The 16,371-nt window shown below is 54.9% G+C and overlaps 1 protein-coding gene across 7 annotated transcripts in view; it reads right to left on the bottom strand.

Moving 5' to 3' along the window:
• Positions 1-3,507: 3,507 nt before the first annotated feature.
• Positions 3,508-16,371, bottom strand: part of PER2 (period circadian regulator 2) — a 47,785-nt gene continuing 34,921 nt past the window's right edge. For 4 of the 7 annotated variants that reach the window (XM_064286448.1, XM_064286447.1, XM_064286449.1 and 1 more), the window contains exons 18-23: positions 14,707-14,961; positions 11,666-12,465; positions 10,747-10,933; positions 8,936-9,128; positions 7,424-7,574; positions 3,561-6,242 (exon numbers count right to left, since the gene is read on the bottom strand). In XM_064286448.1, coding sequence (XP_064142518.1) covers positions 6,120-6,242; positions 7,424-7,574; positions 8,936-9,128; positions 10,747-10,933; positions 11,666-12,465; positions 14,707-14,961 — 1,709 coding nt within the window. In that variant the 3' untranslated portion in view covers positions 3,561-6,119. Of the gene's footprint in view, positions 6,243-7,423; positions 7,575-8,935; positions 9,129-10,746; positions 10,934-11,665; positions 12,466-14,706; positions 14,962-16,371 lie in introns of all 7 variants that reach the window. The other 3 variants (XM_064286452.1, XM_023557717.2, XM_064286451.1) reach the window with 3 other exon arrangements.

The raw sequence follows: 16,371 nt of genomic DNA, 5'->3' as shown, positions 1-16,371 counted from the left end.
AACCCGGGGTTCACGGGTCTCCCCCTCCCTCTGCCGTGCGTGTGAGCAGGGGCGCAGTCGTTCGTGGGTCATTCATTTATTCGCGCATTCATTCATTCGTCCACTCTTTTCGATCGCTCTTTCCCAGAGGAGCGCTCTGGGCTGGGGTCCCAGGGGCCGAGGTCCCGGGGTCGGAGCCACAGTCAAGCCTGCGGTCTCAGGACCTGGAGGGGCTTCAGGTCCAGACTTGGGTGGCTGCGGAGCCCGGGGGTGCAGGGCGATGGGCAGCGAGGGTGGGGCGGCCTTGCGCACCCTCAGTTTTCCGCGGACTCGGGGATCTCCTCCCGGTGCGCCTTCCCCGGCTCCAGCCCCCTGGGTCCCCCGCTCCCCGGATCCCCCGAGCCCTGCTCCCCTTGGCAGCCGGCGCCCCTCGGCTCCCCGCCCCCTTCGGTTCTCTCCACCCCCTGGGTCCCCTCCTCCCCGCCCCCCGCCTCCTCGGCCCCTTGTCCCCCCCACCCCCCCCGCAAGCTCCCTCCCGCCCGGCCCTGGGGGCCGCCGTCTGGCCCCGCGGTAACTTGATGCCCGTGACAGTTGGCAGCTGCAGCCGCCTCGGCGGAGAAAAGCGCTGGCCGCGCCAAGAGCGACAGGTGTTGGCCGCGCCTTTGTCCCGGGCCGGCTTTGTCCCACGCGGGCGGCAGCGGGAGCGTTTGTGTCCGCCAGACGCCCAACCCTCGCCTCGGCCGCCCATCTGCCGCCCGGCCCTGCCCGGCTGGGGGCGTCGACGCGGGGCCGCGCCTCGGGCAGCGCCCTGGTACCCCGGCCGCCCCGCGCCCTCGGGCCTTGCTGCGGAGTCGGGGCGTCAGTACCCTTCTCGCCACCAGGCCTCTGCACGCACCGCGCCTCCCGCCTCCAACAGGCCTCGACCCCCTTCGATGGGCATCTCCTAACAGTTTGGGTCTCCACATCCCTCTTGGCCACCCCTGTGGGAGGGGGCCGCCGTCGTCCCAGCACCAGCACGGGTCTCTCACCCGGTCCGAACTACCCACTCGGGGCTGGAATTGTCAGGTTCTGGACTGTGCCTGCCAGGCTGTGAGCATCCCTGGTCAAGGGCACAGTGTGACCTAAGGCCCCCTTCCCCGTCCCCCTGTGCTCCCAGCACAGAGCCTAGCCCTGGAAGCTCTGGATGGGTAGGGATGGAGAGAGGGCGCCAGAAGAGCAGCTGGAAGGCTGTGGAAAAGGGTAATAGTAAAGGGCAGGAATGGTGGGACCAGATACCGACCCCCCTTGGGTCTGGTAGCCCTCCCGAAGACTGACTCAGGGGTGATGAACCAGTAAGCAAGGTATGCAGCGGTTTGTTTACTTTCTAATCCTTAGTACAGAATTTCACATGGTTTCACCACATCCTTAATGAGGTGAAAAATGGGTGAAATTGTGCACTACGGATTAGTAAGTAGGCACAAGTACACTCATGTGTACCTTGCTTATTGGGTAATACCGCCCTTCCTGTGGCCCTTCCACCTCAGGCTTGGGTAGAGGGGCTTCTACAGGCTTCAGGCACACCGAGCTTGACCAGAGGTTTGAAGGTTCCATACCTTCTATAACCATCTGGGAGCCCTTTCTGCTGGACTCTCACCTGTCCCTGCTCTGCTTCTTGGTTGCTCCTGAGGCTTACCCTGCATGAATTTACCCCCTTATCTCACTCACCCCATTGTGCTCGGTCTCCCCCACAAGCCCAAGAGCCCAGATCTCTTCCTCCCACCCTGCACTGGCTGCTCAGAAACCCAAGTGATCCCCCATTCCCATTAGTGGGGTTGACAGAGTGGGGGCTGCAGTGGTGGACCCTTAGCTGGCTGTGGCTTTAGCCTCCTTCCCCAGGACTTAGACATCCTCCCACTGAAGGAGGCCCACAGGTGACTGAGATTCAGTTTCTACCACTTAGAGAAAAATATGGAGACATAAACACAGTGATATTTTTTGCACTCCTGTTTGTTAACCAATTCATATCCCTCCCATTACCCAAGTGAACAAGGCCGAGCAGGTGTTGTAGAAGCTCCCCATGAAAGGTGAAGTTCATCCTGGAACAGGGTGATTAGGGCCCTAGGGGAAGCCTCTGTGAGAAGACCAACAGAACACCTGACTGGATGGGGGACAGAGGATGAGGACGTGATGAAGGCAAACGGTACAAACAAAAAATGAAAAGCAATTATGAACTCCAGGAAAAACAGAAAGCCGCACAAGAAAGGAAATATAATCTTGGCACACTCCGTGGTGTGGCACGGCAGCTCTTTCACAGTCCCAAGGAACACTGCTCATAGGGTTTCAGCAATTTAAAATTAATCTACAGACTCAATGGCTGGGCACAGAGAAGGCAAAGGAGGCTTAATTGTGATTATGGAGCAAGACATAAAGTTGACCTTGAAAAAACAAAAGGACAGGGGACAGGATTTGGGAAAGCGGGGAGGCTGAAGGGAGGGAAGGGGCCTCAAGAGCTTTATCTTACAAAGTGTAGGTTTGGGGAAAGAAGCCTGGAGTTGAGGGAAGAAGGAATTTAAGCACTGGGGGATGCCTCAGTGTGACCAAGAGGAAGGAAGCATGGAGATGATGCAGGGGTTCTAGTCAGCCAAATCCTTGTTTGCGGCCTGGACTGGAAGGTGCACGGTCAGCTTCATTTCCCACTGGCCAGCTGTCTTTTGCCTTTCCCTCCCCAAAGGCTGGCTACCCATCATCTCAGGGCCACCAGACCTTCTACCCCTCCTGGACAGGCCTCCCCTAGCAGACCCACTTCCTGCCATTTGTCCCTTGGAAGGAGCCTGCCTTCAAAGGTTGCTCCAGCACAGACTTCCTGAGCATTTAGGTTCTTTGATCCCACAGATCTAGTACAGAGGACAGCAGAGGCTGGGCAGGGCTGGGGTGGCCAGAAGGGGACCAGTTAGCAGCAGGGGTGGCAGGCCATAAATCCCAGGGGAACAAAGGTAGCGGCCAGCCGGCAGGTGTCCCAGATCCTTGTGGGCAATCTGCCCGGGAGGCTCTGAGCAGCTCCTTTTGGTTTAGAATAAAGGAGGGTGGAGGTACTGCTGGGGTTATATGGTAAATAAAAATGCAATTAAAAGAGTCCCCCAAGAGATAAACAGCCACATCTGGCCATTTAGAGCCAGTTTGCAGAGACCTCCAGCTCAGAGGAATTTGCCTTTTAGTCCACTCAGCAGTTGGATTTAGATGGTCAGGCCTCCACCACCTTGCAGGGATGCTTCTGGGAGGCTGGCACAGGTCCAGGGTCTGTGCACCTCGGTGCTCAGACCCCAGGGTCCTGGTTTGTGAAGTGAGGGAGAGGGAGCAGGCCTCTGCTGCTCGGGCCAGGCCCCCCATGCCCCTGCATCATCGCTGTGTGGAAAGAAGGGGGGGTGGGCAGGATCTTGCTGCACTGCCAGCATCTGCCCCGATGGAGCACGGGGTACTTTTCAAGGCCGGCGGCAGCCTTCAGCCCCATGGCCCGCACTCAGGCATCCAGCCCAGACAGCTGAAAGCGCAACAGGACACGAAGGGAACAGCGTTGGTGCCTGGGCTCACAGCAGAGTGGAGGGGAGCTCTAGGGGCTGACCCAGGACACCACACCCCTCCATTTGCAAGTGAAAAGACCACAGACTGCCGTGATTACAGGATTGGACTTGCATTTTATAAAGCTCACTCTGGCTGCGTTGTTAAGATGGCACACACAGAGAACAGGGGGACCAGCAAGAAGCAAACAGTACAAAACTGGGTGAGAGATGAGGGGGCCTTTGTGGTAGACGACCTCAGGATACAGAATTTTTCTAGAGTTCTCTTTTTCAATAGAGACCATTCTTGATCTCTATTCAGGTTTTCCTCTATGCTACTTGGATGGCACAAACAGTCAAGGCTCGACTACCAGCTGAAAGGTTGGCGGTTGAAACCCACCCTGAGGTGCTTCGGAAGAAAGTCCCGGCAATCTGCTTCCAAACGTTCACAGCCTTGAAAACCCTATGCAGTAGTTCTACTCTGCCCACATGGGGTCCCTGTGAGTCGGAACCGACTTGACGGCAACAAACAACATTAAAAAAATACATACAATTAAAAATAAAAATATACTTGCTTTATTCACCAATATTCTAAAAGGCCAAAAAGTCATAAAAAGACACAAGCAGTCCAACACATATACTGCACTGGGGGCAGAAAGCTCGGTCTGCACAGGAACAAACCACCTGCCCCTCCTAGCTCGACAAGCCGTCACTGAAGCTCTGACAGCGCGTTTATGTCTCTCTTTAGAAATCTATTAAAAAGAAGGCTCAGTTTAAAATTGAGAAAAAGTCTGTATAACGCCCGGGTTAAGTGCACACACTAAAGGAACCAGACGCCTCGGTGTTCAGCGCCTGTAAACAATTTCACAAAATGCTTCTACGAAGCCAACGTCAGAGCGCGTGCGCGGGAGCTACGCAGTTGAACAATCAACAAATATAAATTAGAGAAATAGTGCTGCGGGCAAACATTCTTGAGAGTAGAGGGAGAACATTCTGGCAGTTTTGCGTTTAGGTAACGTAATCGTGACCACCTGATTTTAGAGGCGGGAAAGGGTTCGTAGCGTCTAATTTCCACAGAAGTGCACACGCTGCTACCATATCTCAGGTATCGGAGATGACGTTACTTTGTAAATTAAAAAAACAAGTGCTCTTGTGTCCGAGTTTACGAAAAATGGGGTTGAAATTTAGGCATAAAATGGTTTGACTATGAAAACCCAGTTGCTTAGAAGGAGACTCCACCTGCTTTCCTAGCATCTTTTCCATGAAAGAACCAGGACAGTCCTGCTTCCTTTCAAGCCACTGATAACGTCTCGTTGCCACCAGGGGCTGCTATTCCATTTTTACCAACAATCTTTTATATGATGCAAAATGAGGTTTTGGGGGGGGGGGAGAAAGAAAGCAAATTGGGGCACTGGCCTCAGTCTCCCCAAGTGTCAGAACAGCCTGGCAAGGGACCGTGGTGCTGGTGGACATCAGCCACATAGGCCTGCCTCTGTGCCCGGCAAGGCTGAGCTTGTGAAACGGTGAGGGCCCCGTAACCAGCTGTGGGGTGTGATGGGGAGAGCTCAGTGCACCCTGAAAACACGGTGCAATCAGAAGCTGTGAGGCACTGGCTCATGAGGCACTCTGCTGGGACAAGTGGTGGGCTTCGCTCTGGCAGGGCCACGTCCATGAGGCAGACAAACACCAATGGCCCAAGGTGGCCACCCAGTACTTAATTACCTTACTGGTGCGCCTGGTTTGCACAGAGCAGTCACCCTAAAGAGGTGACTGACCACACATGGGCTCTGCGGGCTGACATGGACGCTCAGATGATGCAGAGCTACCTAGGGGGTCTGGGCGTGCCTTATCTGATGGAGCTGGTCGCACAAACCAGCAGGCCTCTCTTCCCAGAGACAGCATTTCAACTTTGCGCTCTATCAACAAAAGCCACACCAGGCCAAAATGTTCACCACCGCAGTGCCTGACACCAAAGCTGCTGGTTCGCCAGACGATGCTTCCCGTCACTTGATGCCGAACATGTGGAAGAAAAGGGAGAGGCCGCTATCTCCATTTGGTAGCTGACGAAATGATGATTTAGATACAACGCAGCTCTGGAGGGAGGGCAGAATTTGATCTGAGCATTTCCCTGATGCTGACAGACCCCAGTCCAAACACACCCCGGAAAGCTCCGGAAGGCCGAGTCACATGTGGCATCCTGACCGGTGGCTGCACGTGGTGTGACACCTGGACAAGCCACTGGAGGTCAGTGGACGCAGGGTGCAGTGAAAGGCTGCGAAAGCTGAGGCAACTCCCTAGATGCTCACAAAGAGGCGTTTCAGAGTCTCTTCAAGTGAAATGACCACTAAAGTCTCTCCCCCGGCTCCTCAAGCTTTGTGTTTGTATTTTAGATATGAAAATGTATTTCTTCCCAATCCCTCCTACCTCCACAGCGTTTTAAATCGCCCTTGCAGATAAACGATGCTTGTTTTTCTAAAACAAAAAAGCCACATAAGCACTTATGTTCATTTCGTGAGAAACAAACGTGTGTATCTCTCCTCCTGGCTCTTCTAACGTCCATCACGGGGGCCTGGAGGAGGCGCTACGTCTGCTCTCCATTCTCCTGACTCAGGGGGGTCCACTTTCTTCCTCTTTGGTGTCTGTGGCTTTGCTGAGTCCCAGAGCAGGAATATCTTCCTCATACGGTGCACAAAAGTTGCCTTTCCCCTTGTTTTCACAGTAAACACAGTCCTTAAAAGAAAACGGGAAATTGGTAACAGAAATGAGACCTTCATTACATAAAAGTAGTTCAACCCAAGGAAGGCCATGAGTGACCAGGGTTAGGAGGGAAGCCGCTGGCAGAGAGGCCTGGAGCTGGGAAGCCTCATGGGAGGGGCTCCTGGGTCGGCTGCCACCAGGGCAGCCACTGCTGGCTCTCAAAGGTCAGCACCCTGAGTCCCCCCAAGGCCAGGCGGTCAGGGCCCTTCTGGGGTGGCAGCTTTGCATACTAAGGGTGTGCTATAAACCAGCAGGATCAGGCTCCATTCCCAGCTCCACCCCTTTCTGCTGCTGGGACCTGGAGTAATTTACTACCTGCTCTAAACCTCAGTTTCCTAATCTGTAAAACGGGACAACAGTAATGCATCTGCCTTGTTTATGCATTCCCGGCTATCTGTCAAGCATGCAGCATGGTTCTAAGTGGCTGGGGATCCAGCAGTGAACAAGACAGACAAAACCCCAGCCCCAGGGAACTGACACCCTCGTGGGGGAGGAGGGAGTAAACAGAACAAGAAGTCACACAGTACATTCAAGGATGATCAGCACCAGGCTGAAAACAAAGTGCGAAAGTGGGACAGGGCGTGTGGGGAGTGGCGCAGAGGGTATTGGTAATTTTAAGTGAGACCTTCAGAAAAGGCCACAGAGAAGGGAACTATGGTGGTTTTTAAATATTTCCACAAGTTCTTTGATATCCTCCCTCAAAAGGGGGGAGCCTACTGCTCTTCCCTTACATGTGGGTGGGACGTAGGAGAGTGTGGTGGAGGGGACAGGGTGTGGCTTCTGGGACAGGTCATAAAAAGCCCTGTTCTCTTGGGTCACTTGCTCGGGTGGCGGGGGGCGGGGGGGAAGCTGCAGCCATGTTGGGAGACGCCCAAGCAGCCCTCTGGAGAGGCCCACCCAGCAGAGCTGAGGCCTCCTGCCAACTGCCAGCACTGCCGTGACAGGCATGTGACCGAGGCACCCTGGAAGCAGATCCTCCAAGCCTTTAGATGACAGAAGTCCCGGCCAATAACCAACATCAACCTCAGGAGAGACCCTGATCCAGAACCACCCAGCTAAGCTGCCCTCAAATCCCAGACCTGAAAACACTGTGTGAGATGAAGCGTTTATTGTTTTTAGTCGCTAAGCTTTGAGGACGATTTGGGGGCACTTACCTCCACATCCATGGCTGCGGGCAGGCCGCCCACCTGTACCCAGGGGTGGACCTCACGAAGTTCCAGCTTCTGGGCTTCTGTGAACTGGGGCTGGAATTTCTGCAGAACCCTCAGCTTCTCTCTGTCCTCCTTCAGGACCTCGTCGAGATTTCTTTACAAAATATTTACAGGTAGATAGGTAAGTTTCAGAATAATTTCGGGTTTTTTTTGCTGTTTTTTGGTTTGTTAACAAATATATTTATTTTCTACCCACTCTTTTGATACTGATAATGTAATTTTAGATGATTTTATTCAATGCAATTTCTTTTTCGTTGAAGATAAATTACGCTATGTAGGGTAACTGATATCCCCAGTAAGATCTCTGTAGCTTTTCCATTAGAATGGTCCTCGGGGTCATGGTGTAAATTTTACCTTAAATTAAGCCTGTGAGCCAGGAATCAGAGGTGCCCGGCACCCCACCGGCTTGGTTCAGCATCAGCCAGTTGCCGCTGAGTCACCCCTGACTCATGGCGACCCCACGTGACGCGTGTCAGTCAGCAGAACTGTGTTCCGGAGGGTTCTCAGTGGCCGACTTTTTGGCAGTAGATTGCCAAGTCTTTCTTCTGAGACACCTCTGGGTGGGCTCAAACCTCCAACCTGTCAGTTTGCAGCCAAGCACGTTAACTGTTTACACCACCCAGGGACTCCCTGATTCAGCCCCAAATCAAACCCGTTGCCGTTGGATGGATTATGACTCATAGCGACCCCACGCGTTACAGGGTAGGATGGGGCCGCGTAGGGCTTTCTTGGCTATAATCTTTATGGAAGCAGACCACCAGGCCTTCTTCCATGGAGCTGCTACGTGGATTGGAACCGCAACCTTTTGGTTAGCAGCCAAACCCAAACCGTTTGCCCCTTCCAGGGACCTCTGGTTTGGCACAGGCATTGTTAATCTGGGAGATTCTTCCTGGCCACCGGGCTGATGGTCAAGCAGATGGCAGCCACGCTGAGGTGCCCTCCATCTCCTCTGGCCAGGATGCCTGGCTTTTTGCAGTCTCGGGGGTTAATTCTTCTTCCTTTCCCCCAGCTTCCCCTACTGAGGGGCAGTCTACAGGGGCAGGACCACGCCTTCTCTGTCAAAACAGCCTGATGTGCTGTCAGAGTACAGACCCAGGATGGCACCGGGCTGGTCACCACCTCGGCCCTAAAAACTCCTCTCCCACCCCATTACCCCATAGGCCACTGGGCAACAGGGCACAGGAGACAACGTTTGCATAATGCTTTGTGAGCCTGGAGCGCTAGCACCTGGCGTAGACCTGTGAACGTCCCTCTAACAGCGCAACTGTTTGCACTGCCCACACGGCTGTGCTCACGGGACAAGCATGTCCAGAGGGGGACTCTGCTTCTCCATCTGCTGCTCCCAAGGAAACCAGGAGACAGCTTCCAGAGGATGTCCAACCCGCCTGATGGGCTGTTTGTGGGACACCCTTAACTCCACCCTTCCTGCATTGTAGGGGAAGACGGGGGGGTTACCGGGCAGGCAGCTGGTACGTCATCATGATGCTGTTGTCGGCGTCGGCCATCAGCAGCCAGATGGGGTCCTGGAGGACGTACTTAATGAGATGCTCGTTCTCGCCCACGTCGGCGCTCACTCTTGCTTTGTGATTATTCTCCGAAGAGTCAACGCTTCCAAAATATTTGCTGGTGTGACTTGTGTCACTACTGCCTTTAAAAACAGAATGTTCCGGGTCAACACTCTTAATACAGAATCAAACCCTGCATAATGAGCTTAGGAAAAGCAGTTACGACTCCAGAGAGAGCGGAAGGGTTTTGTTAGGTAACGAGGGCCTGCGCTGGCGAGTTTTTCCCTTCTCTTACTAATTCTTGAGTTTTCTGGGTGATTTTAAAACAGGATTTCAGCTGGTATACCACGGAGGCAACTCTCCACTGGGCAGGGAGGAGGACATAGAGCGTCGGAGCAGGTCAAGCAAGTCCAAGTGGGGGCCAGCTCTTAGAAAACTTCATCTTTGTGCCCCAAAATCCCTTGTCATTGAGTCGACTCTGACTAGTAGTGACCCTACAGGACAGAGTAGAGCTGCCCCATAGGGTTTCCCCGGCTGTAATCTTCACGAAAGCAGACTGCCACCTCTTTCTCCCACGGAGAGGCTGGTAAGTCGGAACTGCCGGCCTTTCGGCTGGCAGCCGAGCACTTTAGCCAGCACGCTGCCAGGGCTCCTGTTACGCCCTGTGTCCAGCCCCATGCGTGTCAGAGGAGAACGTGGCTCCGTGAGATTTTCAGTGGTTGATTTTTCAGAGGTAGATCTCCAGGGCTTTCTTCTGAGTCATGTCTGGGTAAACGCAAACCTCTAACCTTTCAGGTAGCAGCCAAGTGTGTTAACGGTTTACATCACCCAGGCGCTGAGTGAATGGGCTGGCGTCCCCCCAGAAAGGTACACTGAAGCCCTAACCCCTGGTCCCGGTGAACACAACCTTGTTTGGAAATTGGGTCTTTGCTGATGTTAACGGTTAACGTGAGGCCATGGTAGAGCAGGGTGGGCCCGAACCCAACACGAGTGGTGTTCTTATAAAGGAGGAGAAGAGACCAGAGAGACAGACAGGGAGGACGGCCATGAGATGAGGGAGTTACGCTGCCCTGCACACCAAGGAACACGTGGGGCCACCAGACAGCGGGAGAGACAAGAACGGATCCTCCCTTGGAGCCTTCAAAGAGAGCCTGGCCCCGATCACACTCTGAATTCAGACTCCCAGCCTCCAGAACTGAGATAATAAATGTCTGTGGTTCTAAGCCACCCATATTGGAGTACTTTGTTACACAGCCGTGAGAGACAAACACGCTGACCATGGTCCCGCTGGCCTCGGGACCGTCCCCTGAGAGCCTCAGGCAGGGGGTGCCTACGTGGAGGTGACTGACATTGCAGGTTAGCCGAGATTTCTCGGGAGCCCGTGGGGGTCCCACGAGGGGCTGGAGGGGTGTGAGGCCTGTACTTACGCTGACAACAGATGCCAGGCAGTAAGGTAGGACATTCTCACTGATCAGGACCTGCAGCTGGGCCAGGGAGAGCCCTGGGCAGAGCGGGTACCTGCCACGGTGGAAAGGCCATGGTGGGCTTGGGGATGCTTGGTGGAAGCATCGGCCCGACACCTGTCTGCACCTCATCTGCGCACACCTGAGGGTTTGCCCTGAGCACTGATGTCCTCCAGGGTGTGGGGAAGCTGAGGACCCCCAGTCACATCACGAGAGACGTTTCCAACCACCCTTGAAGATGACACAGCCTAGAACACACCTACTCTCCCAGCACCCTTCAGTGAAGGTGCCCACATACCTGTCCCACTCCTGGACACGGTGCAGCCCAGAGACCTGGAGCCCAGAGAATCCGAGGTGGCCGAGGCCCCACTTCCCGACAGGGCTGAGCCCGTGGCCGAGCAGAGGTCCTCGTTCAGCAGGAGATCAAGCAGGTCGCTGGATGTGGAGAGGGCATCACTCTGCTGGGCCTCTGAGGGCTCGTTGAGCTTTAGAACGGAAAGAAGACACCGCTGCTTATGGGGGATGGTACAGGTTGAACTGTGTTCCCCCAAAATGTATGCTGAAGTCCTAACCCCTGTGCCTGTAAATGTGAGTCTGCTTGGAAACAGGGCCTTTGAAGGTTAACATGAGGTCATGCTGAGATGGAAACCCTTAGAAAAAAGCCCGCTGCCATCAAGGTGACTGACTCAGACTCATAGTGACCCTATAGGACAGAGTAGAACTGCCATGTAGGGTTTCCAAGGAGCGGGTGGTGAATTCCAACTGCAGGCCTTCTGGTCAGCAGCTGATCTCTTAACCACCACGCCACCAGGGCCCCGTCCCGGTGTAGGGTGTGTCCTAACCCTACAGCACTCCTGTCCTTAAGAAAGAAGAGGTACAGAGACAGGCAGAGGGAAGATGGCCATGTGAAAACGGGGGCAGAGATTGGAGTGATGCATCCACTAGCCAAGGGTCGCCAGGAGCCACCAGGAGCTGGAAGAGGCAGGCACAGGCCCTCCTTCTGAGCCACAGACAACAAAAAGCCCCAGAGCGTTTGCTCCTATAGAGCTACTTCCCTGGAAGATGCTTACTCTGGCACATGCGTTCACGTCAGAAGCTAACAGGGCTAGAGAGGCTCTGAGTGCATAGACGCTGGCCCTGTGTGAGATGAGGGCATGGTCGAGGTGCCACGCTGTGCTGCTGCCTGCTCTGAGGGGTCCGCATCAGGGAATGCTTACGGTGGGCTGAGCCTTTGGCGGGTGGTCCCGGGACGTGGCTGGCTTGGTGTCGGGCCCCACAGCCATGGTCCCTGTGGTCCCCACTGCTGAAGCGCCGCCCTCAGGGGCCTCCTCCAGCTGCAGCAGGTTGAGCTGCAGGGGTGAGCTGCCTCGGGACTGGAAGAGTGGCGGGGATGCCCGGCCCACGGGCCCAGTGGTTGACGACGGGGTGGCTGGGGTGGCCGCTCGTGATGCCGGCTGCCCACGCTCTGCCGGGGGACAGACGCACGGCTGTGTGGGGAACGGGGTCCGACTAGGGAACACAGGCTCTGAGACAGGGATCATCTCGGGGTGGCCTGGAAAGTTAGTCTGGCTGGGGAAGAACGGCTGGGGAAGGCTCGGGCCCACGGCGGGGAAGGGGTAGCTGGGCAGCACGAATGCCATGACTGGAGCCAGGGGGGCTGTGAATGGCGGGGGCTCAACCGCAAAGTCTGGCTGGGCACCCGTGGGCACCACGAAGCCAGCCTGGGGGGCCGTGGGTGCCGCCGCCACCGGCCCTGGCGTGGGAAACACAGGCAGTGGGTAGGTTGGCACAGGGGCGGGGAAGGGCACGGCAGGGCAGCTGGACTGGGATGTGTCGGATGGCGACCACGCTGTGGCGTTGAGGCCTGTGAGCGGGGCGCGGGTGGGTGCTGGCCCTCCTGACGCTGTGCTCCCAGACGAGTCACGCAGCTTGGCCCGCTTGGACTTGAGCTTTCTGTTCTTCCCGGGTTTTTTCCATGACAAATGCATCCCGGAAGCATTCCTTAGTCCAGGGGCAGCTGGAAGAATGAGAGAACCAGAGTTAAATGTTTTTTTAATCATGCAGTTCCCGCCCACTATGTCTTGTCTCAGAGACATGTGGAAACGTGAAGGCAATTCCACACTCAACTGCCCCTGGTCCCACAGAGCAGCCGGGGCTGCTGGTCCCCGAGGCTCCACCCGTCCCCAGTGAGGCAGGAAAGATCAGGTTTGCCCTTCACTGCGAGATCACATCTTTTCTCTGCTGCTGGCATTAAGACGTCCCTTCTTTTGTGAAATTACAATGATCCTAAGTGGCGTTCAAACAAAACCCAGTGCCGTCGAGTCGATAAGTGGTGTTAAAAAGGCTTTATTTGTCGACATAAAGCGGCTCTATGCGGTTCCCCAGGACGTGGGGGACAATTATTGGTTTGTGAAATCCGAAAGACAGAACCGCATGTCTTATCTAACCTTCCTACTTTTCAATTCCACACACTCTTTGGCTACCACCCCTTAAAAAGAGAGGGTTCCTGCTTTCTCTGTAAATGAAAGTTGTGGCTGCACCCCAAGGGGGAGACTAAGGGACCCAAAGGGAACATGTGCCAAGTGTTTGGAACCCCACACTGTAGGGAAGGCGAGCGTGCAGAGACCACACTTTCTCCAGGAGACAGGACTTGTAGGCCATCTCCAACGCTCCCCTGGGCCAGGCCAGGGCTAGGGGCACAGGCTTTCATCTTGGTGGCTGTGCCATGACTGGGGTGGGCCTCTCTGGACAATGGATGGGTTTAGGAGCCCCCAGTTTTTCTTCTCATGCACACAGGGTAACTCAGGGCTCTTTAGAGGGGAACACTTCCTCCCAGCTGTGCCAAGGGGACCTCCTGCCTCTGTGATGAGCTGAAGGTCATGGGCCAACCCAGGCCCACTGACAAGTCAGCCTCCCTGTCTGGTGTTCTTCCAATGGGAAAGCTGCCCCCTGGTGGCACCAGTGCTAAAGCACTGGGCTCCTGGGACCTACGTGGGGGTGTGGGCAGGGCAGCCAGGGACAGCTGCATAGCCTGTGCACTGCACAAAATGCAGAGTGGGGAGAAGCTGGGCTGAGTCTGTCTGGGGTCGGGGAGGGCACCTTCTTCTAAATTCCATAGACATCCTGTGTGGATGGTAGCAGCCCCAAGTCTGAGAGGGAGAAGAAGAAAAGAGGTGAGAAGACATCACCCTCTCATTTCTCAGACATTCCTTCGGAGTACCTGTCCAGACCCAGGAGGAGTAGGGTCCCTGAGGGCTGCGTCTCTGGGGCTTACTGGCTCTGATCCTGTGCTGTAGCCTGGGGCCCAGGGAGGAGGCAACGTCTCTGACCAGCCGGGCCTAGCTGCGGGGCTTGGGGCAGAGGCTGGGGGTCAGGAGCCAGACTCTGGAGCCTGGGCCCAGAAAATGAGAGAAGAAGCTGGTTTGTTTTGCTTTGTCCTGTGACCTTTGACTGCCTGGTGCCTCCTGGCCTAAAGGTAGCTCAGTGTACCCATAGGCTCTGCTCAACTTTGGGGTCTGCAGCCCGGCCCCCAAGATGGCCATGCAGGATGGCACGCCTTTGGGGGAGATGTGCGTGGTTCCCTTCTCAGTGTTAGCCGGTGGCTCCCTTCCTTCTCCAGGAGCCAACATCAAATGTCCTATCAGCACTGTGAGGCCTGACCTGGCTCTCGAGGGTCCGGTCCCCTGCCTGGGGGGGGGGCACCCAGGCAAGGGGGGGTTTACGGTCAACACTACAGCCCTGCAGCCACCTGGCCCTGTGTCCCATGGGGGCACTGCCAGTTTTGAGAGGCCGGCCTGCGACTGTCCCCAGTGCTTATAGCTCCACTTCCCTGAGTACAAGAGACGCGTCCTTGAGAAAGTCTCACAGCCAGAAAGTTCTACAGAACCAGACTCAGCCTCGGTGGCAGTCAGGCAGCTGTCCTACAGATGAAAGTTTCCTATATTGGGGACATTTCATGTTTTCCTTGATTTTGTTTTTGTGGCTGATTTGTGACTTAGGAGACCCCCTGTGTTACAGAATCGAGCTGCCCCATAGGGTTTATATGGCTCTAGTCATTACGAAGGTCGTCAGGTCTCTCTCCCACAGAGCTGCTGAGTGGGTTCGAACAGCCAGCCTGTCAGTTAGCAGCTGAGCACAAACCATTTGCACCACCCAGGGACCTGGACATTTCACAACCTGACACCAGAGCTGGACTCAGTACCATCCGGAATAAAGTTTTGAAGAAACCCGCGCTAAGTCCAGACGTTAACGCCCTTACCTAGCTCGCTCGACTGCCCCTTGGGCCTTTCCTGTAAGTAGTGACGACAGCAGGAGTGGAATGTGTGGAGCTTCTGTGTCTCCCTGAACTTGTGCAGGAAGCTCTGCTCTTCCTTCTGTGTGTGGGCGGCCAGCACCTCCTTGGTGAGGCCCAGCTTCTTGAAGGGCTCCTTCTCAGGGCCTAGGCTGCAGCTCAGCGCGGGGCCAGCTGGGCCATCAAGGGACTCAGCCCCACTTGCAGCATCTTCAATCGTTTCTAGAACAAAGATCAAAGACCCACTGATCTGCATGTCATCCTTTACTTAAAAAAAAAAAAAAACCAGACTATATAAAAAAGGACAAATACTGTAGAATCCTACTTATATGAAACAGGCAAATACAGTGAAACCTGTGAGAACCGGAACTTGACTGGACTGCCTTGTTTTTCTGGATCTCACAAGTTTTCCGCTTTTGAGAGGCGCAGTCTTACTTTTTATTGCTCTCTATTAGTGGGAAATATTTGTGTTTTCCTTCTCTGACAGGTTTCCACCTTACACAGGTTCTGGTTTTCTCAGGTTTTACTGTAGATGGAGACCAAAGCTTATCAGCGCTTACCGGGGGTGGGAGGCGGGGGGACGGGGAGTCCTTGCTTGGAGGCACTGAGTTTCTGTCAGAGGAATGATCTGGACAAGGTTAGTGGTGATGGTAGCACAATATGACGTACACACTGTCACTGAATGACACGTGAAAATTGTCGAATTGGCAAATGTTTGGTTACACACACTTTTACTAAGATAGAACAAACAAGCATTGTCAGAGTGCACACATGAGCACATGTAAAATGACGTCACGGTGGCCATGGCAGAGGGATGGAGTCCACCAAGTACAAGGCCAGAAGCAATGACAGGGAAGCCTGGCTACCCAGCCGGCTCAGTCTTCTAAGCAAACTGAAATCCGGGCACCTCGGGGTTTCAAGCTCTGCACTGCAAATATTCCTAAGATGTCCTCAGCTTTTAAGACACAACAGCCTGAAGTGGATGGGATGCGTCTTCATGGGCGGGGCCCCCCAGGCCGTCCAGAAAGGGGGTGTGGGTGCTCAACCTCAGGTATGCACTTTCCTCCTCCTCATTTCCCTCTTCGCGATAAAGAACAAATTCAGGCATTCGGAACAAGAAAACCCAGCTATAACCAATAACCACTGCTGGCTACAACTCTTGTTACAGCCTGTACCAGCTTCTGAATGCCATCTTGGCCCCATCAAGCATGGGGGGCTAAAGAGAATTGTGGGGGGTTTTACAGGAGGGCAAGGCTCGGTAAGGGAAACCATACCCCATCAAGGGAAGTGGCAAGGCAGCAGGGCCCCGATCTGTGTTCTCGCAGCACCAACTAACACAGCTCCCTGAATCTGCTCAGTCATGCAGGCCGGGGTGGGCCCGGAACCACCGCTGTTGGGGGATGGTCTGCCTCATGGCCTCTACGCCCCCATCCAGGCTGCTAAGTAAAGGCCTTGGGCCCAGAACATTCTCAGATAACGAGTCTGGGAATTGGGTTGCCTTCTCTCTCCCGGCTCCTTCTCCTTATCAGGGAAGCCTTCCCCTCTCTGGGCACACATAGAGTACCTGGCAAGGCCCACTTCTATATCTGTTCTTGGTGGGGACGTACACCCGAGATGGGGGACGTGCCAGAT

The sequence above is a fragment of the Loxodonta africana genome, chromosome 6, assembly GCF_030014295.1.
Source record: "Loxodonta africana isolate mLoxAfr1 chromosome 6, mLoxAfr1.hap2, whole genome shotgun sequence".
In the NCBI taxonomy this organism is placed as follows: Eukaryota; Metazoa; Chordata; class Mammalia; order Proboscidea; family Elephantidae; genus Loxodonta; species Loxodonta africana.
The sequence above is the reverse complement of the archived record's forward strand: the minus strand, read 5'-3'. Positions and strand labels throughout refer to the sequence as shown.